Source organism: Teleopsis dalmanni, chromosome 2, assembly GCF_002237135.1.
Source record: "Teleopsis dalmanni isolate 2A chromosome 2, ASM223713v2, whole genome shotgun sequence".
In the NCBI taxonomy this organism is placed as follows: Eukaryota; Metazoa; Arthropoda; class Insecta; order Diptera; family Diopsidae; genus Teleopsis; species Teleopsis dalmanni.
In genome coordinates, this window is record NC_051847.1 from 29023988 (window position 1) to 29050091 (window position 26104).

At 25.4% G+C, this 26104-nt stretch overlaps 1 protein-coding gene and 1 long non-coding RNA gene across 16 annotated transcripts in view; both read right to left on the reverse strand.

Annotated features, from left to right (window-relative positions):
* Window positions 1–306: 306 nt before the first annotated feature.
* Window positions 307–12981, reverse strand: LOC119678258 (myocyte-specific enhancer factor 2). Of its 14 annotated transcripts, XM_038089995.1 has the most exons (10): window positions 12721–12981; window positions 9851–10054; window positions 7922–8225; window positions 7297–7395; window positions 6701–6831; window positions 5656–5819; window positions 4505–4764; window positions 4361–4432; window positions 3545–3616; window positions 307–797 (listed from the first exon to the last, which is right to left on the reverse strand). In XM_038089995.1, exons 1-10 carry the CDS (start codon window positions 12772–12774, stop codon window positions 622–624), a joined length of 1536 nt encoding a protein of 511 aa, XP_037945923.1. In that variant the 5' UTR covers window positions 12775–12981; the 3' UTR covers window positions 307–621. The 14 variants fall into 14 exon arrangements, with proteins under 14 accessions (XP_037945923.1, XP_037945918.1, XP_037945917.1 ...); XM_038089990.1 differs by having other exon boundaries at window positions 4361–4764; window positions 7940–8225; window positions 12721–12980; XM_038089989.1 differs by having other exon boundaries at window positions 4361–4764; window positions 12721–12980.
* A 142-nt stretch (window positions 12982–13123) lies between these two features.
* LOC119678260 overlaps window positions 13124–26104 on the reverse strand; it is a 74626-nt gene continuing 61645 nt past the window's right edge. For both annotated transcript variants that reach the window (XR_005252328.1, XR_005252329.1), the window contains exon 5: window positions 13124–13306. This is a non-coding gene — a long non-coding RNA (uncharacterized LOC119678260). The remainder of the gene's footprint in view (window positions 13307–26104) is intronic.

Genomic DNA, 26104 nt, shown 5'->3' on the forward strand with positions numbered 1-26104 from the left:
ACTACATACATTATTATAACAGTTTAGACTTATTGACTCATTTCTATACAAAATTAATAATAAAATATTATTTTCTATTTTATAGATTGTTGTGCACAATCTATATTATTAATTAACAACAAAAAAACTTAACAAACTCATGCTGCACTTTATCTGCTCCGCTGCTGTTTTTTTTAATAAAATTCCTTGGTTTTAAGTATTGGAAATTATATTAATTAAGGTTTCATCTATATCCGGCATACATTTTTAAAAATATTTATAAGCATTTATACCATAATGTGTTTGTTGTTGTTGATGTTGTTGTTGCTGCTGAAGTGCTTTGTAGCTTAAATTGTTGTATTTGTTGCTGCTATTATAATTGTTACTGTTAAAGCCACGGTAACGCATTTGAGGTACGGTCAACATATGCTGTTGGGTGTTACTGTTAATGCTGCTGTTATTGTTAATGTTATTGTTAACATTACTGCTATTGTTGTAGTTCATATTGTATGTTGCTGAATTTTCAGTATTATTGGTTGTGTTAGAGTTAGTCATTTTGTGATGTAATTGATATTTTGTTGATGTTGCATTATTTGACAAATTATTATTTGCATGCAGGTGTGTACCATGTGTACCATGTGGCTATGTTGCCCAGCCACCTGATATTCTGGGACGTTTGTGCGGTTGATTTGGACCACCATCATAGTCATTGCACTGTTGCTGCTGTTGCTGATGATTGAGGCCGGCTGCTGCCAAACGTAAATCTGGCGATGGCACATTGGTGGGCGTTACGGAACCTGTATTAAAAATAATAAAATCTGTTAAAGTATTAGTTAGAGCTATACAATTCTTTAAAAAATAGGACTTGGTTTAGGATTATGTTGGATTAATTGTATTACTGGCTGTTTGTTTGGTTCAATTCAAACACATCTAGGCGTTCTAGTTTGTTGTTCGTTAATAAGAAAAAAAATAAACAAATACTGTTAAAAAAATGCAACTTTTAAAGTTATTAATTAGTTATATTACATTACTTTTTAATTAAGCATATAGGTATTGTATCTAGGCATTTAACTTTTCATTAAAAAGGCAATGTTAATTACTCAACTTGATAAAATTATTAACAAAAGAGAGTATAACTGCTATGGTAAAAAAATTTATATAATCTATCTATAGTTCAACCAAATTTAAAAGTTATCAAATATATATGAAATTATATATATGTATATTTTATTTCTATTTGTATAGTATTACTACAACGCTTATCATTTTTTAAATACTATACTTTAAAGAATGTCGAAAGTATGAATGTATGCTATATCCTAAATAAATTTACACGAAAAACCCTTTATCCAACTAATTATAATATAATTTATTGGTAAACACCACTATATAGTATGTATTTATGATTTAAATGGATATGTTAAGCTTGAGAAAATTTTACTAAAAATAATGTTATTCTTTTAAAATGTAATATTAATTTAAAAATTTGATAATAAAAAAATATAGAAATAAAAAACAATACTAAATGATTCCTTACTAGGAGCTTTGTTCTCAAAACTTCAAAAAAGTCAAAACTTTTTTTATTGCAACTAATAACTGCTGACAGTTGGAGGAAGCAGATGGACTTTACTCATATTTTAAAAATCTTTTGAAAATTTTATGCATATAAATACACATAAGCTTAAATAACTTTTAAGCCTTATAAAAAAACATATAATTAAATGTTTTGAAATTGCTTTAACTACTTTGAAAGACTAGAAATTAAGAATTGCAAATTAAGAATCTTTCAGTATTCCGTTGGCAGTAATACTTTCAAGGAATTTATTGATATCAAATTTGTCTAGAATTTGTTCTGAGCTAATTTAAAATATGGCGACATTTTAATTTTTAAGTCTCTAATACCTTTAATATTTTTTTGCCATAAAAAAAAGATTAGGTAATGATGATCCAGACTCTTTTTTTTACTATAAAATAATATTTAGTTTATAAAATTGTTTTAGTATCTCAAAGAATGTTCTAGTTAAGTTTATTACTCTATTCGTTTAATTATTCACAATTATTTCGAATCCCTACTGAATCTCAAGACACTCTTTAAGAGAAGGTTTTGCAACTGGTTAGGTTTCTATAGTAGGTCAGTTCTTGGTATGATCTAATTAAAATATGAATTCCATAAGTAACGAAAATGCAGAATCATTGATAACCATTTAAACGTAGAGTTTAAATTAGAGAGATAGATTATAGTCAATATATCACCGAATAATATATTTTAAAGGCATTCATTGAAATCAGAACAGAGTTTTTATTTTCTCTGTTATAATAATCGAGAAATAAAATCAAGAATTTGGGAAGTAGGTTATACAAAAGCTTTATTCTTTAGGTACATGTTATACTAGCGACATATAAGTCCTACATTATCTAAAACCACTGCTGTTAACATTGCTTACAATTCCATATAAATAAATAAAGGATTGAAGATAAACATAATTCAGTTAACTGTATATTAAACATTTTCTATTTGTTGAGATCAAGTATATATAAATAAAGCTGCAGAAGCTCTTTTATAATATCATCATAGAAAAAAAATAATGTCTAATGTTAATTTTTAAATCCTTAAAAAAATATGCATATAAAGTATGTTTCTTTATATGTATACTCTTATAAATGTGTATATATTTCACATAGTTTGTTTTATCTTCAAGTAATATTCTAAACTAATTTAAAAACAAATAACTATGGCATTAATACAATTTTTCTCTACATATAAATATTTTTCAATTAATTTATAATTAATTATTATGTTTTAGGTAATTGGAAGCCAGGCAAAATAATTGAAATATCTCTTTTGTTCTACAAAGAAAAAGAATTTTAGGTATTCCTTAGATTATTAACAAAAAGGAATTATTGTTTGCTACCTATTATCTGAACGTTATAAGCTACCAATACCACGAAGCCATTATATGCAAGGAATTAGTAGGATGCTTTCATATACAATATATAAAATACATAACTGACAAAAGTTACTCGAGCTAAGATTATTGCATGCATATAAGCGGTTTTATAAGCAAAAATGTGTTGATGTATATGTGTGTAGTTGATGTGTTGATGTGTATGAAAATATGTGCAGGTATTTGTATTTTGTATGTTTATGTATATGTATATCTGTGTAACTGTGTTTTTGTGCTATTTGAGAAATTTTGGTTTAACTTTCAGAAATATTTTAAAGTCTGAATTTTGAAGTGCCAAAATGTCATATAAAGTAGAGAAAATAAATAGATTCATAAATAAATCGGAAGATTGAAAATTTAATTTTTATAAATTAGCGATAAATCGCATATCTAAGTTTTGAAAGGATACTATATAAAGTATATAGCATAAATATAGTATTATGTAAAAATATATCAAATAAAAACATTTTCAAGTTTAAGGATAGTACATTTTTTTTAAAACATAAGGTGAATATAAAGGGCTGAGAGTATGATGAGCTTGATATATAGTTGTTTAGATATTACATGTATATATATAAAACGATTTTAATATATTTTTTTTATATTTTTGGCCAATTTACCGGCTAAATTCCATAATCTAGAATTAGGACCCAGTTGGGAGCGGTATGGATATCCTTCATATTTATCTAGCACTGTATTTATGCAAAGAAAATAAAATAAAAAATACGAGAAAAAATAGTATCACTTGTTTAATTTTAATTAATTATTAAAATTTCTATTTATAATTTCAACTAGAATAATTAACACTTGTAAGCTGTATTTTATGTACCTAAGCCAACTGATATGTAATTAATATCTCTTCTGCATTAAATAATTTCTCATATTATTAATATTTTACAATATTTTTTATATAAAATTAAACAATGCAATAAAAAAAAATTATTTTATGAAGTTTACGTGTTTGTTGCTAACAATATTTGAAATCTGTTTGCATCAAAGCAATCAATAATTTGCTATACAGCAAAAATGTTACTCATACGCACCGTATACTGTATTTCAACTACGATTTGCTTTCTCTGTTATGTTGTTTATTTTATTATCATGTTAATTTTTCGTATTTGCTGTTTGAATATTAAATTAAGCATTAACTTTAATACTATATTAATTGAAAAAACTTTAAAAAATTGATTTTCATGCCGCAACTAATGCGTAAACATTACAACTTTTAGTAATGTATCAACAGAAAGGAAAAAAGAAAAAACTATAACAAAAAAAATTTTGTTTAAATCTTGCGCTATTAATAATTATTATTATTAATTAGTTAAAAATTTTTATTAAATAAAATTTATTATTAAAACGCTACAAAAACTTTTTGAAAAAAATCTAAGCGTTGTTATGTCTACAAGTAAAAAAAAAATGGAAAAATTTCAACTTACCAGGAGTTGGCGTCAAATGACCAGTAGATGAAGGACGAGATCCTGACATGCCAAGATGCTGTTGCGAATGACCTAAAACACTCAAATTAGCAGCTTGTTCTATAGAACCATTTGTACTACCAGTAGTACCATTTCCACCATTACCTCCGCCTGATATAACACCACTACTATTCATGCCAGTAATCGATAATGCATTGCTGTTACTATTACAACCACCTATGCCAAGATTGCCTCCACCACTACTACTAGCACTGCTACTAACACTTCCCGCAGAACCATTACTATTTTGCTGATGGCCACCAGAGAGATCACGCGGTGGGGATTGTGGCTCGGATTTCACTTTTATATGTATGGGTGAGGAGGCGGGTGGAGGTGTACTATTCGAAACAGCTAAATGTGACAGACTGTTTTTGTGAAGAAAAAACCAAAAAATATAAATTATTAACAAAATAAAATTAAATTATTAAATTATGAAATATCTTATTTCATTACATTATTACATTATTAATTTATACAAAAAGCTATAGGTTTATTTTAAACAGTGTTTGAATATAATACCTCTTACTGTCTATATGGAAAAAAATAGTACTGAAATCTAACGTCAAAGAACTATAATTAGTAATTGAACTATGTATAGCTGTTGTTTATGCTTTCGTTATAATATTGCGAAATTCTAGGTTTAATTGCAATTAATACTGTCTCTATGGAAAATAATAGTACTGAAGTCTAACATCAAAAAAGTAAAATTAGTTATTGAACTATGTATAGCTGTTGTTTATGCTTTCGTTATAATATAAAACAGGGAATGAATTTGTTCATAGACAGAAACAACAAATTGCCAAGACTTCAAGTTAGATAATGACAGGTCAAGTACAGTATTGTTTTAGTTGTCTAAAACGCAACTCTGAGCTTCAATTTGCGATTTAAAAAATATGAATAACTTCGGTAAAAATTTGGACAGACCAATGTTGATGAGTATTTGACAATACTCGAAACAGCTATTTGGTATTTTAGTTAGGCAAAAATTTATTTACATAAAATATATTTAAGCGTTATTAAAATTTACTAATTTACTGTTTAAAACTTCTTTTTTTAAAAGTAGTTTCCATATTAAAAGTGATAAATTAAATTATTAAATTAAATTCAAATTTCAATTAATTTTAAACAATTTATTTATAAACAATTAAATTAATTTGTAATTTTTTTTTTATGTAAAGAAAGGTGTACTTATAGCTTTTGTATTTATAACTTATTATAAAAATGATATTTGTTTTTTAATTTAGATATGTACATACCTTGAATGCTGCACCAGGCTTTGATGCGAGGGCCACGAAGGTAAACTCATGACATCAGCAGAACTTATAGAGAAATCTTGTGGTGCAAATGAGTAACCCGTGAGCGCAGGAATTGGTGTTTGCAGCGTAACAACAGGTGTGTTCAGTGATGTCTGATTATGTCGCTGTTTATTGAAAGAATTTAGAAGATATGTTTATCACAATTATTAATAAATATATATTTTTGAATAAAATTTTAAAAATGTTTTTTAAACAGCATATAATTAATATATTTATAGATTAGAGATTTTTGAAATCTCTAATATTATTTTAAATGTATGTTTACGATTTTATTTTTTGAAATTTTCACATTACTTATTAATTTAATTTTTTATTTAATTTTAATTATATTTGACTATCTATTTATGAAGAAAATCTAGAGATATTTCAAGTATAAAAAAAATTAAAATTGGGATTTATGTTTTACATAGAAAAACTAATTGAAAATTTTTTATTTTAATTTAAGTGAAACTTTTTATTCCTCACCTATTTATTCATAGTAAATATACATCACTGTTATAATATAATTTTATACAGTACTTATTAATTTATTTAAAAATTATACAAAGCACATTTTGTAATGACTGAATAAAGATTGATTATTGCTACTTAAGAAGTAATATGCTCTTTCTACGATTTAAAGGAAGTTATGTATATATTTGCGAAGTAAGTGTTTCATTGCTAGCCGTTGAACATAATTAATATATTTAACAAATACAATATTAATAATAATTAATTGAATTATAAAGTATCACTTCAATTCATTATGAGTTATTTTTTCAACACATTATAGAGATGTTCATGTTTATATTACTTATAAACATAATGATACACTAAGTGTATCCATGAGAGGAGCGCGTGTAATGATTCCACATTACTCATACGCACTGTTGTTATTATTAAAAGACTAATTAAGTAATATGTAATTCATGTATATATTTTCTTAATATTTCTGTTAATTATTATATACTTATTACTTTTATTATCTTATTTATCTTATTTTTACCTCTGCATACGAAATATCATCTGGCGCTGACATGTTTTGAGCAATTGCTGGTGTTGGTATGACAACGCGTAAATTGGAAGCACGTCCATTTTGACTGCCCGGGGACTGTTGTTTATGCGGCAAGTGATGTGCTAAAAGTAAAATAAGATAAAAAATAACAAAAAAAAAGAAAAAATGTTAGACAAATTGTATAGCAAATTCGAAGAACAAACTTGAATCAAAATACAAAATATGTATAAGCAGATGTTAAAAAATTGGTACAAGGATATAAGTTCGGAAAAGAAATATAGTATAAGGACAAATAAAGAACTAATTTTAGCAGTTCAGTATGCGTTACTGCTTGAGAAATCTAAAATTGGAGTGGTAGTTAGAAGAAATTGAAAACTAATAAATATAAACTGGAAATAATAAATAATTATAGTTTTAAAACTCAATAAGTATGGAAGTTTTTTTTTAAAGAATTTTTATTTTCTTGTTATTCAATTATTTGCTTTATAAACCAAGCCGTTAGTACATGCTAAACGTTTCTGAACTACTTTTTGTTAGCTAATTTGTTATTAATTTTGAATTGTATTTGATATTGTTTATTTGCCCACCTAAGCCAGGACTTGGACCCGGACTTGGTGATCCACCAAGTGGCGAATGTGAATGTGGATAACCATTTGACATCTCCAACATGGAACCCGATTGATAAACTGTTTACGTTGTTTTCGTTTAGTACGTATATAAATTGCGTACAGATGCGATGAAATAGAAAGAAAGTATATATGAAAAAAATTTATTTTATATAGAATTACGTAAAATATCAATTGTGCAAATTTTGTGCAAAAATTATAAGGATAAAACAAAATGAAACATAAAAACATTTAAGAAGAGAAGTAAATAAAAATTTCTACTGACTTGAAAAATGTTATATAATAAATAAAAATTTTAAAAGTTAATAAAACATATTGATAAGAAAATAAAGTTTTTAAATATTCTCTATACATGCTTAGGGTGGGAAATAAAAGGGTAAAAGCGAGGATATAATTTTATATTAGATATTGAAAAAGTTTTTTTTTTAATTTGTTATTAATAGCTTTCAATTAAAAAGGAATAATAAAGTAAGAATCTGTAAGAATTTTTAGGATTTCAGAAGAAAATTTTTGTTTTTCAAACAATAGTAAACACAAAACAACAACAAAACAGAACAAAATATAAAAAATGTGCTTCAACACTAACTTATCAATGACATCCCACCTGAATCCGAACTAGCTGGCCTGGGACTTATGTTCGTGTGGGACATTTGCGGACTGGCTTGCAGCATTGCTTCTCCATAAGAACCGGCTACTGGTACTGATACTGGTAACGTATAATTAGAATTTGGCATATTTCGTCTATCTCCACCGACCAGTTGACTGCGTTGCATAACCATTTGAAAGTCTTCATCAATTTTATTATATTTAGCTTCGGTGCGGGGCGTTAGTGTGAAGTCAGTTTCTTGTTCTGGTGAATCCGGTGACATTACACCGTTTTTATTTTCTTTCTGCAAAAAAAAAAAAAATAATAATATATATTATATATGTAATAGTTGTAAGAAAATATTTTTCTGTCTAAACTTTTTCATTACTAATAAAATATATTACTAATATAATATTATTATATATTATTTTTTTTATTATAAATATTTAAAAGCGCCTCATAGAATGTACGATTAAAAAAAAGGGATGATTAAATTATTTACATGATTTTTAGGTCATTACTAAATAGAGAAATCCTACTTTGTATGATTTAATTACTAAGTAACTTAATTACCCTTTAAATATATACCGCTGCATACGAATTACCTACTAGATTGATTTTATATTAAAAAAAAAATTAAAAACAATAAAAAAATTTAAAATAATACTAAAAAAATTAAAAATTAAAATAATTAAAAATTAAAATAATTAAAAATTAAAATAAAACAAATGATGAAAAAACAATAATAAAAAAAAAAATAAAAATAAAAAAATAGCAATAAACTAAAAAAAACGCCAATAAAAATAAAAAATATAGTAAAAATAAAATATATAATAAAAATAAAAAAAGTAACAATGAAAATAAAAAAAATTAAAAACAAAAAAAAAGAAAAAAAATGCAAATAAAAAAATAATATATTGCTAGCTGACTGCACTAAAATATAGAATAAAAATAAAATAAAACATATAAAAAATAAAATAAAAGTTATAAAAAAAACCAACAAAAAAAAATTTTTTTAAGAAAACGTCTATATAGACATTTCCAAAATTAAAATAAATAAGTGAGGTTTTTTATTCAGTATCTTAGAGTAAAACTTTTCTGTATTTTATACACATATTTTATACTTTATATTTTTATTTTTTATACTTTATTGGCACTAATTAAAAAAATTGTTTTCGGTTGTTATTTTATAGGTGTTTTTTAAGTTTTTATTTTATGTTTTGTGTTATTTACTATAATTTATGTTTTTAATTTTTATTTAATATTTTAAATTTATAAAATAAAAAGTAATATTTTATATTGTTTATTTGTTTTAATTAATTTTAGCTTAAATTGTGCAATAGTTACTATTGAATATTTTATTTTATATTTAATTAATAATAAATTATTCAAAATCCAAACAACCAGACATATTAAATAAAAATTCGTTGTTCTCTCCTGCCACTTTGCAAAGCTCAAGTGTCATTTTGTATTAATTGTTTAAGACGAAATTATGTAAATTTAATAGAATTAACATTATAAAGCAATACACAAAACATCTGCTTTGAAAAATGCAAATTTCTCAAACGATGACAACAAAGATATTCAAAGATTCTTCTAAAATACAATTTTGTTTAGCTTCGCTGTACTTTTAGAGATGCTCAATTTACTGAATTTCATTTTACACTCAATTAAATATGAATAATTTTATGCACTGACAACGAACGAACGACAACAATTAAAATGTTTAACTTTGCTTTTTTGCTTTTTTGCTTTTTTAGTAAAACGGGTAAAATAATATATTTACAAAAATTTATACCAACTTTTTATTGTTTGACATGGTATTGACATGGTGTCGATATTTGCATAATTTAAATTTTATACTTTAAGAAAAATATTTCTACTTCAAAAACAATCAAAACAAAATGTTTGAACACATTTTTTACTTACCTCAATAATATTTTTGTTCGTCAATGATTCGTGAGGTTCATTATATTCGGTGTATTTTAATAATACTTTGTCCATATCGGTACTGGCATACTGGTACAATTTATTGCTAGATGAAAAGATAATCAGCGCAATTTCGCAATCACATAACACCGAAAGTTCATAGGCCTTTTTCATAACGCCAAATTTGCGTTTATTGAAAGTCACCTAAAAATAGACAAATAAATTTTATTTCAATAAATATCTTTACATATTAAATACTTAAATCTAATATATATACATATATAATCTAAAATGTGATGCTTTATCTATGCCATAGAAAAGTTTTAATATTTATGATCATTATATATTGGAAGAGTGCAAGTTTTTTTTCATGTTGACAAGTTCATCGGTTTGACATATAACTTTTTCTTTTTATTTCTAACGTATATCGGTTTTTTCTTTTAATTATCAATAATTAACTATCAATAAACGTTAGTACTTTTTTCATAAACACTTTTTCTTAAAAAAATTCATAAGTTCTACTAAACTTTATATACATGAATCATTTTTTTTTCAGCGAAACGACTTTTGACTTCATCATCTCTGATTTTTCAAATTTTTTATGCGCTCATTTTTAAAATAAATATTTAAAATTCAAATATTTTAAATTTATTTTACATTTAAAATTTAAAATATAAAAAATTTGAATTGTTTAAACTATTTCTAAAATATGGAGTAGTTGTCAGTTAATTTTTTTAATTCTTTATAATTGATAAAAATGCTGAAGTGAAAAAAATAAAAGGTTATAAACTTTGATGTTTCGAAGTTCGTTTGACTTCTTCCTCAGGGCACAATATTATTATAAGTTATAATAATGATGAGCAGCTCTTCAGTATGAGCAAATTTTGGGTTCACGTAATAATTGGCTCTTGTTCAAAACCCTGAGCTGATCATGAGTGAGCAAATATGAACCCTGATTATAAATATTTTTCCAAACATATCAAGCAGTTATTTTAGTTTCAAATAATAAACAATATATACAATATATATATATATATATAATGTTTCTAAAATATTTCATCAATTAAATTTACAGTGCAAAAACATTTAGGTCTCTACCATTTACAAAAGTCTGGGTTTCAAAAACAAACAGCTTCAACCAAATCGGAAGTGATAAAATCAATTTTGTCAAAATCCGTTCCGCTTGTAAAATAATGACTCATATGCTTTTTTCTAAATGTTTAACTTTAAGAAATTCAATATTAAAACATTCTTGCTTTTTTGATATTATATTGTAATTGATATTTTCTTTACACTACTAGTGTATTAAAACATATATGTAATGCCATTTTACTGAATCATTTACTTCGATTACTGAGCATTCTCACAAGAGATATGATTAAATATACTTTTAAGAGTGCAGTTCTAATAAAATTTAGAGAAAAATAATTGCAGTACTTTACTAATAACTTAATTTAGCATGTGACAATAAACAAATGATATTATTAATTTTTAAATTAAAAAAAAATTATCAATAGATTATAATATATCAATCATAAATTGCACGCAATAGCTATTACATTTCTTCATACCTGTGTGTAAAATTTAATATATACTTTGTAAATACTATAACATTATTACTTTGTATATTTATATAAAAACACTCAGCAACGTCTTTATGTGTTTGATTCAAAACTTACAATTTCTACTAGCACTTGTCTGTGAACGGAAGTGCAGCCATATTTGATTTAATTATTTGCAATTGATTTTAATTGGTAAAGTTTTTCCGTCATTTCCAGAACTTTAACGGAAATTATGTTGGCGTATTGGAAGCCATTTAATTAATTAAGGAATTATAACGTACACTTCATAACTAAGTCATACAAAACAAAGTAAGTTTTATACTGTTAAGAAAAGTTTTCAAACAAAAAGTAGATAAACTGAATCCTTCATTCACTTAATACCGCTAAATACAGCCAGAATACATAAATTTATTTAACAAGAAAAAAATGTTGGTGGATGTGTGCATTTAAAAATAAATTTAAAATTTTTTCTATAATAAATAAGAAATATAAGATTAATAAGAAATAAAAATATGTGTTTTAAAATGCAGAAATACTTGATAATATTAATATTTATATTACTTGTATTATATTAATAAACCTAAGTCCTGACTTTAAAATCGAATCAACATGTAGTAATTATATATATACCAATAAATGAAAATTAACTCAACCTAAGTGCTTAGCTAATGTGTTTGTGAAAGGCAGTAAAGAAGTTTTTAGTTTAATCATATATATTTAAATTAGTCAATGAAGGGTGACTAAAAGAGGCGTTTTACGGACTATTTAACTTTTTGTCTTGTAGCAAATGCATTTATTAACCGAATAAAATAAGTAACTCTAGCCGTAATTTTTTCTTTCAGAGTAGCAAAAAAATACTCGCAGCTTATGGAACAAAACATGTGAAGCAACAACAATGCTTTTAAAATCCTCAGAGTTAGGTTTTACTCGCGAAAAAATGTGAGACTAAAATTTTAATGCGGCCAAATTCAAAAATCAGTTTATTGTGAATATTCAATGAAAATATGTTTCAAAATTCAAGTCATTCATATCATATCATATTGTACACAATACAACAAAAAATATTTGTCAAAAAAAAGCATTCAATACATTTTAAAAGTGCTGCCAATTTCTTTCAACCAGAGTTAATGTTTTTTTTTTCCTGTTCTGAAAGAAAAAATAGGGCTACTCGTTGAAAATAACAATGTTCCTCAAAGTGAATTTTACTATAATTTTTAATTTATAATTAAATAAAAATGATATAAATACTAACGTTTATAATCTATATCATAATTTTATTAATAATTTTAATTTAAGATGTAAACTCACCTGTCTATTTCGTTCATCCGTGATGCGAGAAATTTGTATTTTCTTCCTACCCATGGCAGCAATTTTGACTAATATTTAACACTGGTATAAATTGAAATTTATAATTTTCTTTTACTTTTTGTTTAAACAAATGAAATGTTAAAACAAAAAAAAAACACTACAATTTTACAAAATTTTCCAACTTTACAGTATTTATATCACCACAGTGAAGTGGTGACACTTAGGTCGTTAAAATAGTTTATCTTTTATATTATTTTACACTTTATTCATTAATTTTAAATTTTCATAAAATGTTTTTTTTTTTTTAGAAATTAATATTAATATTTGGAAAAGTCATAATGTTTTTTTTTATCATATCCAACTATATGTATATTTATATTTAAATATTTCTATAGGTCAATGTGAAATTTTTGTTGTATATTTTTTGTTTTAGAATTTTTTACACAATAGAACTTTTTCTGTAATAGAACTGTGTGGACGGTGTTATTGTATTTCACTATGATTTTATAACTTATATACAAAATTTATTATCGACAGCAGTTATATTGTACATATTATTCCAAAAGTAGTACCAGGTATACAAGTTCTGAAATAAGATAAAAAAATATTATAATTAATTGAGATAGTCAAAATATAAAAAAAAATATATAAATTTTTTCAAATATGGTTAATATAAATAAGACCACTATATAATAATTAAATTAACCAAATTGCACCAAATAAATTAATAATTAATAATTAAATTTTTAAATAAAATAACTTTCACTTTAAATTAAATTTTGGTTCAAAAATTATTTGACAATAAAAAGTACTTTGCATAGACCTTTTTTTCTGTGACTATAAATCTAAGATACACTGGATAACTAAACATACTAAACTCGTTCATTGAAAAGAACGAAGTCATACTACTCCATCAGTTATGTGATGTGCAGAAAGCCCAACAACGTTAGCTTATAGCTCCACAAACAGTTTCAAAGGAATACATTGACGTTGCTTAAGGAATCATTGAAAAGTGAAAAGTTCATTGCTCCTCTGTGAATCTAATACGAATCGCATTGGTAGTCAAATTGTGTTACTTTATAAAACTTGTATAAGACTCAACTTTTTATGCATTAGACCGTTTACAGCATAATTTCTTTTTTTTATTTATTATTTTTTTTTTGTTTTTGTTTTGGATCATGTCGTTATAGATGTATTCATGCCAGAGTTTTGCGCATATTAAATCAGTTTGACCTATATACCCATTAAATATGGCCTGCTGTACTAATTTTTTATAATATTTTCTATCAGCTTCATACTTTTTTTTCTGTTTTTTGGGTTTCTGCAAGGCTTGTAAGGCTTACAAAATTGTTTAATCGAATTTAATTGAGTGTATTCCTCAGTTACGCGCACAATTTTCTTACGCATGATTTAACAAGGAATAATCAGTTACAAACAACAACAACAATAACAATAAAAAAAGAAAACTAAATAGAAAAAAAGATTTCCCATGACGTATATGGTAACTACGTAAATTGTTTGAAGTTCGTAAAAAGGACACAGATATGAAAGGAACTCAATATTAGTACAAGGTCTCAATAAAGTCAAGTCAAAACAGTTATGGCTTCTGTAATTAATATACAAGAGATTTATGTATTTCGTAAAATAATTAATATTAAATGAAAATATTTATTAGACTTAATGTGAAAATTATGTATTGAAATTAATTTAAACATAGTTATATTAATAATAACACAAAATTATTGGGTGATGCACGGGTATAGTTATTTCAATCCAATCATGTTAAGATGAGCCCACTGCTTATTAAGTAAAGAAGCTATTGCAGTGACCTATATTGAACTATACATACATATACCCGCATTATAAGTGAACTATCGCCATCAGGAAGAAAGTAACAATTAACTCCAAATAGTCGCATGAATATTATAGTAACCTATGTTGGACTATATAGGTATATATATATATATAAATTAACACTCGCGTCCTTTCAAATCCGGCTCCTGTGCTTAATTTTATTAACGGCAGGGGCTGGATTTGAGAGAACGCGTTTGTTAACTTATTTAACCGTATATATTAGTAAATTGTCAACAATAAAAGTGACAGTCTACTTCAAATGATCACATTTTAGACTTCATTTTATTATCGTTGCGTTAATGTTTTCTGCTAATATGCTTATTATTATTTATTTAAATTGAAGCATTAATCATCTAATAGGAATAATGGCTTGGATCATTCTCACTAGAGTTGACGTGTCACGTTTTATTAATTTAAGACTGGATTGAGCATCTAGTGAAAATGATAAATTGGATCACTTCCAATAGAGTTGAATCAATTAACATTACACTCTTCATTAATTTAAGAGTACATCTAGTGAGAATGATGGATTGAATCTTCCAGAGTTAAACCAACAAATGTACCATTATTAAAATGTATCATTAATTTAGAATGCGTCCTCGGATAGAATTTTTAATATTTTTGTGAATGCTTATGTTTCTTTAAATTCAAATGTGCTATTGGCCAACATTGAAAAAGTCGTCACTGAAATCAGATTTTTTTTTAATTTTGATTGACTGAATTAAATATAATAAGTCCAATAATAACTTCAATAATTTTAGACTAATTTTAAAATATTTGTATTTAAGTGAAAATTGAAATTCAATTTCATAGCTGTCAAAAACAAATATGTAACCTTCGAAATGTCAGCAAAGGCAGCAATAAGCCTCACATAACTTCAAACAAAAACCCTGTAAAATGTATAAAAGTGAGAGAGCAAGAAGCATTCCTAATTCCTTTCTTGCGTTCCACATGCTTCTGTTACTTCTCTTACTCTTATTCTTACTCTTCTTTTATTATTATTATTTATATATGTATATTTTTTTTTTTAGTTAAAAGAAGAAAGTATAAGAAAAAAAAATGGTTATTTGAGAAATTAACAGTAAGCAGCGGGTTGAAAGGCAAAACATATTGCGTAGGTCGGTATTAAAAAGCTAAAAATCGTGTGGTAGGCAACGCAACCGGAGTAGCATAGAACCAGAACCAACCAACATGGCAACATCAACGAAAATGATGGTGGCAATGGTAATGGCAGCGTTAACGGAAACAAAATTGTAAAGGCACCATAAGCATAATAATAAGGGAAAAGAATCGAATTGTAAGAACAACAATAATATTGTAAAAACCCGCAGGTTTTGTAGCCTTTTACTTGTTGTCACTCATTTCACTTCCAAAACCATTTCGTGCACACTTAAAGCACTCTCATGGTAAACGATAGATTTCCGTTTTCATTTCCGTGGCCTGTATTGTATAAGTAAAGAAAAAGCAGTTCTTGAAGAGGAAAAAGTGTTACACATATTTTATTTGCATACTTTTAGGTTTATAATGTCAAAAATATTTTCAGAAAAGCTTTCCTCTTTCTTTCCTCCCAGTGATTCTTTCAAATGCAGTGATTTTAAAGTCTTAACGTAAGAACTATAGCGTAAAATCCCTTTCAATGCCTTCAAAACACCGAGAAAAAATTGCCTACTAAAGCCTTTCCAGTTGTTTTTGCAAATACATGTAATTGTTTTAGATTTTATGTTACAAATTTTGACTTAAATCCAAGGACTTTATTTATTTGTATAGTATATCAAGAGAAGTATTTCGATTAAAATCCTTTTTTGATTTTGTTTGTTTTTTTCTAAATTCTTCAATTTTTATACATATTATTATATATTTATTTAACTCTCATATTCTCATATCTCAACTTTTTTGTTTCATTCAATTTTCTGCATAATTCCACATTTCTCAACAAAGTTTTGTCAATTTTTCAACTTTTTCACTAAACTGGCACTTTGATGTATGCCAGGTTCAGTTCAGGGAAGCAAATGAAATTTTTATGTTTTTGTGGTTTATTATGCGGAAAAGTTGATAATTTTTTGCATTTAAGTTCCGCTACTACTGCTACTACTGCTCCTGCTATTCCTGCCGCTCTACAGTTGAAGTTCTACAGTTGGGCAGCATAGATTTTGTTAGTAGAATTTCCAAACAATTTTGGTTTCAGTAAAACTTTGGTTACCAGACACGTGTGCCTTGCGTAGGCCTCAATATTGCGTGTGTTCTGTGTGTAAACTTTTCAAAAATTCATTGAAGCATAAATAATTTAAGTCTATTGATTAATCTGTGCGTTCAGTTCTGCAACGACGGTAATTAGTAGCAAATTAAAGTGATATATTATAAAATAATTGATACATTCTGCGGTAGTGGTTACTGACTGTTCCGAAATCATAAAATTTTTTTTTAAGCCAAGAAATAATGAATTGAAATAATCCACTGTAAAATATGCTTCAATTTGCAAATTTAATTAATTTAGTGGCTGATTGATGAATTTTAAATTATAAATTCGACTAAAGAACAGTTTCGTAGGTTCTCTTCTTAAATGCGATTTGCTTAAACAAAGAAGATAGAAACTTATTGAGAAAAATACTAAATAGGTTGAAGATCCTTTCTCTTAAACTATGACACCCAACCACTGATATAGAATAAAATAAATAAAATAAACTATTCGTTTGAGAAAGATTTATTTCTAATTTTAAGTCACAACTATAAATGAGATTTTATATATTATGCTTTAGAACTTTTAAAACAAAATTTTCCTATTTCATAATTTCATTTATATCACGTACCCCATAGAATCAAAAGTATCTAGGTTAATATTTGTCGAGACACTGAACTATAAGTTGGTATGGAGTCAGACTCGGTCTGCCCTGTCGAATCTTCTGTAGTAGATAACTACCGGTGCTTGCAAAGGAAACACCAGAGCAGCTATTGTGTCTACATCCATGCTTGCCAGGAACAATGTTTAACCTATAAGATATCAATCAGATATTTGTATTAATCAAAGCGTCCGACTGGTTCTAATATGCCCAACTTTCTACCCACAATGACGACGAATGTGGAACTAAAACAGGTTCTTTAGCTTATGGGGAGGATTCAATCCGTTTCCATTGCACCTATCTATCGTTCATCAAATTTTAAAATTAATATAAAATGTAATGTATAAGGGACCATGGATTTTCCGAAGAATTTTTCTCTCGAATGCTCCTAACGCTTTTTTATGTCCGCTGGTAATTGACCAAGCTACTGCACCATACTGCAGAACGGGCATAATAAAAGATTTGTAGAGCGTGATTTTTGTTTAATAGAAGAGGACTTTATTTCTCGAACATCTATTAGGCCGAAGTAACATATGTTGACTGGAATGATTATGCGTTGAATATCTAGGTTGACGTCACTACGATGGCTTTTACAACTTCGAACTTATAGTTGTCAACAGTGACGTAGGTCCCTAAATGGTCAGGAAATTTGCTTTTTTTTTTCTTTACTACTAGACCCACTTGCTTTGTTTGTTTTTTTAAGTTGGAAAAAGCTGCACTAACGGCGTGGGTTTTCATTTAGGCCAATAATATCAATATCGTCGGCATACTTAAGCAGTACGGGTATTCATTATTACAATTTAAAGTACTCATATTGCTAATAATAAATAGCAATCTCATTAGGTTATTTTTAATAAAAAGGAGATATATACCTACATATAAAAAAGGTATAATTTTTTACGTAAATAAAAGTTTTTCAACAAAAACTAAAAAGTGCTTATAATTATTTTAAGCGTACTTTCACTGATTTATGAGCATATTGTGCATTAATTTCGAAGTATGTTTGTGAAATCATACACGTGTCAACGAAACTTCCCACTTCTTCTGCCCGTACATTACTCCAACGAACTAAATATAATGTTGTGGCGCACTGTAAGTTCCAGTGTTGCAGGTTTTTCCCTAACAAACTTTATGACTATGTTTGAATGAATTAACCTTCACCTTGAAGTTGAAGTAGCATTTATATCCTTACCATTATATACCATTATACTTTTGCGCTGGTGTTGGTTAAGAATGTACATGAGGTTATTACCACTTTTAAAATGGTTTAGCATTTAAGTACAAACTGAACACACTCAAGCAGAGTGAAAACTTTTTGGAACATAGTGAAAGGAAAGCTTCCTATTTCCGGTTTTATTTTTACACACTGTCTAAAGTATTTTTGTGTAAAATATTGATATAATTTCTCATGCCTTTCATTACTGTCTGCGTTTAAAGGGAATACACATATTTATTTATATCTAGTTGGATTATAAAAATATCGTTGAGTACTTGTATTTATAATTTCATTGCTAAATTATTTTATTTTTGTTTTAATTATGTGTATAATTACTTTGATTGCTTTAAACAAATGTATAAAAAGTACTTTAAAATGCGTACATTTAAGCAAATAATATTAAAACGCAAAAACGGATTTTAATTTAAATTTTACCTACCAAATAAGCGTAAATATATTTTCATGTATTTAATTTTTTTTTATATTAAAGTATATTTTAGTAATATTTTTACAAAAACGGATTTTAATTTAAATTTATTCTACCAAATAAGTGTAAATATATTTTTATATATTTAATTTATTTAATATTCTAGTATTTTTTAGTAATAATATTTTTTAATAAGTGCACGTTATTGTATTATCCTTTGAAGGTTAAATTACCACCGCTTCGATTGTTATATTAATTTTGCCCAACCCAAATAAATTAAATCCACATGAAATTTTTCCCTGCAATACGAATTTACGTCACTTAATTACAGTTAATATCAGAATAAATATAGCTACATACGTAACTAAAAATGCAAGATTTTTTTTATTTATACAGTTATACGCACTTAGTTACACTAAGTTTATATACAAAATAAAATTTCAATAAAAAAATCACTGAATAGTACTTTGTACTAAAAAGTTACTTACACTTGTGGTTGTGGTTTTTTTGTGAAATATTTACAGATGACACTAAAAATATTATTTATTATTTTACTAAGGACAATATTTTCATTTCAGAGTGGTAATAAATAATATGTTGATTTAAAAGGATAATGACCACTAATAAAAATCAATACATAAGATATGAAAAAATATTATTTACACATAACTTTGATGTTAGTTATAAAAAAAATTATTATTTACTATTGCGGTTTTGATATATTTTAATATTTTTAAAAGATTGAATGTAGTTACCAAACGATAAAAGATTTTTATATTATTTATAAAATAGACGTACATAGCTCGTCTATTAGTAGAAGTACCCAAATCAAAATTACTTTAAAAAACAAAATAGATGATATAATGGAACCAACACTGAAATAAATATTTGGTAACCATCAATAACAACGCTTATGCATCTGAATCTATTATAGATCAGAGAACATAACTTTAGTTTTATAAAGTTGACAGAAAATTAAGAGTTTTCAATAATTGTTAAGAAATCCCAAGAAGTTGGTAGTGTGTTATCATAGAAGTTCTTAAATAATGAGCAAGTGAAAGATTAGAGTCAAAATAGGTAAGAGTTGATAAAAAATAAAATAAATAAATAAATAATAAATAAAATTGACCCAAGTACAAAATTTAACAAAGAATTATATCATTATAAGATATATTGTTACCAAACTTTGAATTACTTTTATTTTACTAAAATTTGAAGCGGAAGGAGGATCAAATAGTTAGCTAAGGATGCTGTTTTGATTCCACATTCCTCGTAATTGTGTGTAAAACGTTGGACATATTAGAACCAGACACACGCATTAATAACTGCAAGTATGTACCTACTTTAATGTTGGAACTATCGACGAGTGCATTAAACAATGGACTATTCAAAAACTTAAATTTGGTTCTAGATAAGAATGGACATGGAAACAGGTAGTTTAGTGTCTTCTCCTCGATTGCCGATAGATATGTACTATGGAATATTTGACATTTGATATTTGACTGCTTCCACACAGTCCTGTAATTCAGTATAGTTCAGATACTCCGATTTACTTCTAACGACCAAGTCAGCAGTTTTACATTTGAAATAAAAGAGCCATGTAGCTCTTGATCAGGCTGCTGAGGAAATGTTAACCCAATTTTTACTGGCATATCGTAAAAAATGGTTGCATATCAACATTTATCTCTGTCTAGCAGGTGCAGGGATTAAAACGGAAGGTTTAATAGAAAACGCGACAAATCATGCTAACTCATCTGCGCATTCGTCACTGCTATATTCGTAAGTCCACCAACCCAAAGCAGAGCTACCGTAAAGCTACTACTTAGGCTGTTAATAACTCGTCTTTATTTGTGAATTATTTTGTAAATTTACATTGAAGAACAGAATTTGCATTGAAGAAAAAAACATCGCTTTATAAACTCACAATTAGGAAAAGCTAAAAAAGGTTATACCAGTACAAATATAAATATAAAATAATGACAAGTAAATGAATTAAGAAAAAGAAAGCAGTACATATATTCTTTCATGTTCCTTATTAATTAATATTACACTTACGTATCATGTATTGTAAAAAGTACTTATTTATATATGAAATATGAAATATGTATATTTTTATAAAATATTTAATCATTTCAAATATATAATACTATACAGTATATATTAAAATATTATGTAAAGTAGTATTAAGTTTTCATTTCAAGTTGACATTACGTTTTTAATGCTATCAGATGTAAAATAATAAGTAGTTTTATTTTCATACTAAATTGCTTTCATATCTTATTTAATATCATTCTAGGAATAGCATTAGGTTGTTGACAAAAAAATATACTAATAAGCAATAAAGTATTGTACAACAAGATACATAACTAATATGTATATAAACTGGAAAGTTCATATTTCATTCAAAACATAACAATGGCATATAAGATCTTATTAAGGAAACAAATACATAAAAAATCATAAAATAATATGAATATCTTCAAAGCTGATTTGAATGTTAATAATAAAATGCTGCTTTTATCAAATATATGCTTATGTAAATAAATATAATACTTGTTGCCACAAGCATAGAAAAAAAATTAATTCACAAATAAATGTCAATATATGTAACAATATGTTTTATTATTTTGTATTTTACCTAATTATAAAAAATAATATAAAAAATAATATAAAGAAATAATATATGAAATACTTAGAAAAAGATGTGGGATAAAAGAAAAGAGAATAACTTCTTCTTTAGTAATTAATTTATTTTAGGTATATATACAAAATGTATATTATTTTCATTTATTACTTTTAATGTTACTTTAATATATATAAAAATTAATTTTTGTTATATCTGAAAAGTTGTTACCTTTGGGCAGTATTCTTGAATTTCAATGAAAGGCAATTACGCAGTAGATAGATTTATAGATATACTTATTATTATTTGAATGTACTCAACTGAAAAATAATCACTCATTTTCTTTTTTATCTTAATCTCAATCAAACAATCTTTGTAAAAACCAGATGTTTAAAATATGTATAAATTTAATCACAATTATAGAAAACTTTGATCAGTTAATGGTTATACAACCATTTGAAAATTGCCAAGTAATTCAGGATGAAAATACGTGATTATTGAAAAAGTAAAATAAATATATTATTTAAGATTAAATATTTGACAAGAAATACTTATCACATTATTAAATCTTATTCAAGCGAATTTATTTTCTAAGAAGTAAATATTCATATACATTTCAAATTTCTTTTAAAAAAAATATAAGACTACTATTAAATTCTTAAGTAGATACCAATTTTTATATATTATAGTTTATTTCCAGAAATCCCTTGTAATAAGGTTTTAATGCATAGTCATTAATTAATTATATTCATTAATTTTTATGTAGTTTTTCAGGTAATTTTTTTTAGTAAAATATAATGAAGTGCAATTTAAATAACTAAGCATACTTTTAGAGGTTCTATATTAAAAAAAAAATTATTAAATATTCAATAAATAAAATTTTAATTAAAATTCATTCAATAAAAGCTTGTTATTAAATAGCAATTATATAGATGTCAAAAACATTGCAAATTTTAATGAAAAATATAAAATTTCTTATGCGAATACATAATATATTTCAATTTAAACAAACAGTTACATACTGCTACATTTTTATATATTGTACTTATAGGTTTCTGTATTGAAATATAGTCATATACATTCAATAATGTATCTACATACATACAATATGCTACAAAACAAACAAAGTGTACAATATTTAATTAAAATATCTATGTGCAGATAGTCTTACTAGATTGTTATCACACTTATTTATCGTAGACGTAATTAAAAATATTACAAATAGCATTGTTGTTTCTTCTGTTAATTTGTTTATTGTATGAATGTATTTATTACTTAATTAAAATTAATTAAAATAATATGATTAAAAGATTAAAAGATATCTCAACATTTAATCAATAAAAACAAATATTTTTAATTGGTGAAAAAAAATATTATCACAATAAAAGCAGCAGGTGGCAACATTAAAGGAACTTAACCGTATAAATAAAATATTTCGCGCCATGCTGTCTACAACAGTTTTATTTATCATATTTAAACTACGTTATGTATATTACGCTATTACGCTACTATGTTACTAAAAATATAAAAACCATTTATAAATACAAAAATGTTAAAGGCAATTTTATAAATATGAAAAAATCTTAATACTGTTTAAAAATAACCACCGGCAAAACAGTAAAGCAAAAATATTTAAGATATACTCATACTCGTACTCTAGCAGTTAAATATATACGTATACATATTTACTTATTTATTTACGGAAACACAAATTTATGCACATTGAATTTTTTTTATTTAGGTATAGTAAAACACATATGTATACCAATAAAAACACAGTTATATGTATGGTTAAAAATAAAACTTTATAACATTTCCATTAAAATAATATTAATAAAAATATAGTTGAAAGTAAACAAGAACATTTCAACATATTAGTTTATTGTAGAACAAACATCTGAAGAAAATAAATAAAAAGTAGAATAATTAAATAAAAATTAATATATTTTTATAACATGTTTGATATAAAAAGTATTTATATATATAGATGTAGATGTATACAAAATATTTTAGAAAATAAAATAAATCCCACAGTAACTGGAATATTGTATTTCTCTTAATTAGTTAAGTAGCATTTTTAATTGCACTTAGAACTACTTTTTTATCATAAGAAGGTATTAAATGCTATTTCATTAAAAATATTTATATTATGTTTAGAATTATATTAAAATATATATTTAAATATAATTTTACTTATAGTATGGTATAATTATTGTAACACTTTTTCTGATATACGTATGTACAAAGTATTAGATATGATTTAGTTTCCTTGTTAGAGATAAATTTATAAGAAACGAAACCAACCAATTTATGAAAAATATAATAGTTAATATTTATTATCAAATATTATATTTAATATATAGGCAACAAATTATAGATGAGATCTTTTAACTGCACTTATGTATGCATAACAATAGTTACTAATTATGTTATCAAGATTAGAGGGATAAAGAGTAGGCCATAGCATTAAGTAATTAAATAATGTACAAAATATGAATAATTATTTCATGTTTTTAAATTAATAATAAAGAATACTGCTATTATATTTAATATTATTTAATTTTCAGTCCACTACAAAGTAGCACATATATACCTTCTGCTCAAAAAGTACTCGGTTTTTGTAAATAAAACACACAATTTTAAATTTTATACCAAATTTATTTTATCTCCTTCAAAATATGCTCCTTCTGAAGCGATACACATATGCCAACGCTTAACCCAATCTTCCATACACTTTTCGTAGGCCCGTGAAGGTATGGCTTTTAGTTCCTTCAGCGAATTCTCTTTTACCGATTCAATCGACTCAAAACGCTTACCACGAAGGGGCAATTTGAGTTTCGGGAACAGGAAAAGGCCGCACGGATCCATATCTGGCGAATATGGCGCCTGAGCGATGACAGCGGTGCCGTGTTTGGTCAAAAAATCGCGTATAGCAAGAATTTTCCATAGTAAAAATCGCTAAATGCACTTGAGGCAGACTCACATTAACAGCTGCTGTAAACAAACTAATTGACAGATGGCGCTCAAATTTGTACCATATGTCAAGAGAGGGTGTACCAACATAACAAAAAAAAAATTTTTCCAAAAAGGTCTATTACTTAAGGAGTAGTTAACAAACAACAAAATCCGGACAACTTTTGAGCAGAAGGTATATCGATTAAGAAGGAAAGCAATATATGAAAAATTTTATTTTATTATACTTTGAAATAAATGAATTAAATTTTATTTTTTTTATTTTTGCTATAATATAAGCAATTTTTCTGTATGATAGCACAATATTTTAAAACTATCAAAACACATATATCTCCGTTATAACATAGAAATATTTTTACAATAAAAAATTTTTCTATTGACTTTTCAAATTGAAAATATTTATATTTGCGCTATATATTAGCTGTTTTAGAATAAAAAAATAAAAACCAAAGCACGACTTAATATCAAATATTTGTAGAATTAATTAGTAAATATCACTTTTATATTTTGTAGAGTCAAATACACTTTTTACTACTTTTTCTCTAAAGAAAAAAAACTAGATATAAGTGAGATACTTTTACTGCGTTTATATATACCTACAACATAATATGTTGCTTATACAAATTTTAGCAAACCTTTCATCTTTGAAAAAATGTATTACTAAATATTTTTGTAAGATATATTTGAAATTCTTTGAAAAGCTCTGATTACAAATATTTGAAATTTGATAAATTACAAAGAACAAACCATCATTAATCATTTTTTAACAAATTTTTCATAATTTAACGGTCTTTTTGTAACTCACGTTATTACCATAACGGATATACTGATTCATTGTTAATATTGTAAAACTAAATAGATATTATTAAGCGTTGAACATATTTGCATATGTATTAAGCATTGCTATTAAAATTATTATTTTAGACAAACTAAAGAGTTTTTATCTATTTTGCTACAGATTAAGCACACCAAATTTTTATGTTGACAAAATCTATCAAACAATTAAATAGTTTTTATTATCTTAGGTTCTTAATTTTTACAAAAAGTTACAAAGCTAAACAAATATTTAATATACAAAAGAGTCAAACTATATTAAAAAACTATTCAAATTTATATTAAATCCAAAATAAATATATAGATAAGATTGTAAACAAACAAAGATAACGTATTCTATTAAGTTTGTTTAAATAATTTCATGCTTTTGCTAACAAATATAATTTATAAAATTAATATTAAAAAAACTATAATTTATAAATATACGTAAACAATTTTATAATGATGATTAATTTTGACAAAAGTTTTATGGGTTCATAAATACCTTAATTGATATTTAAAAAAATAGATAAACAATATTAATGAAACAGCACATCTATTAAGACAGAACATAAATTATTACAAGTGTCACTTAAATACCAACAAAAAAAAAATAAAAAATTATTATAATTTTGTTAATT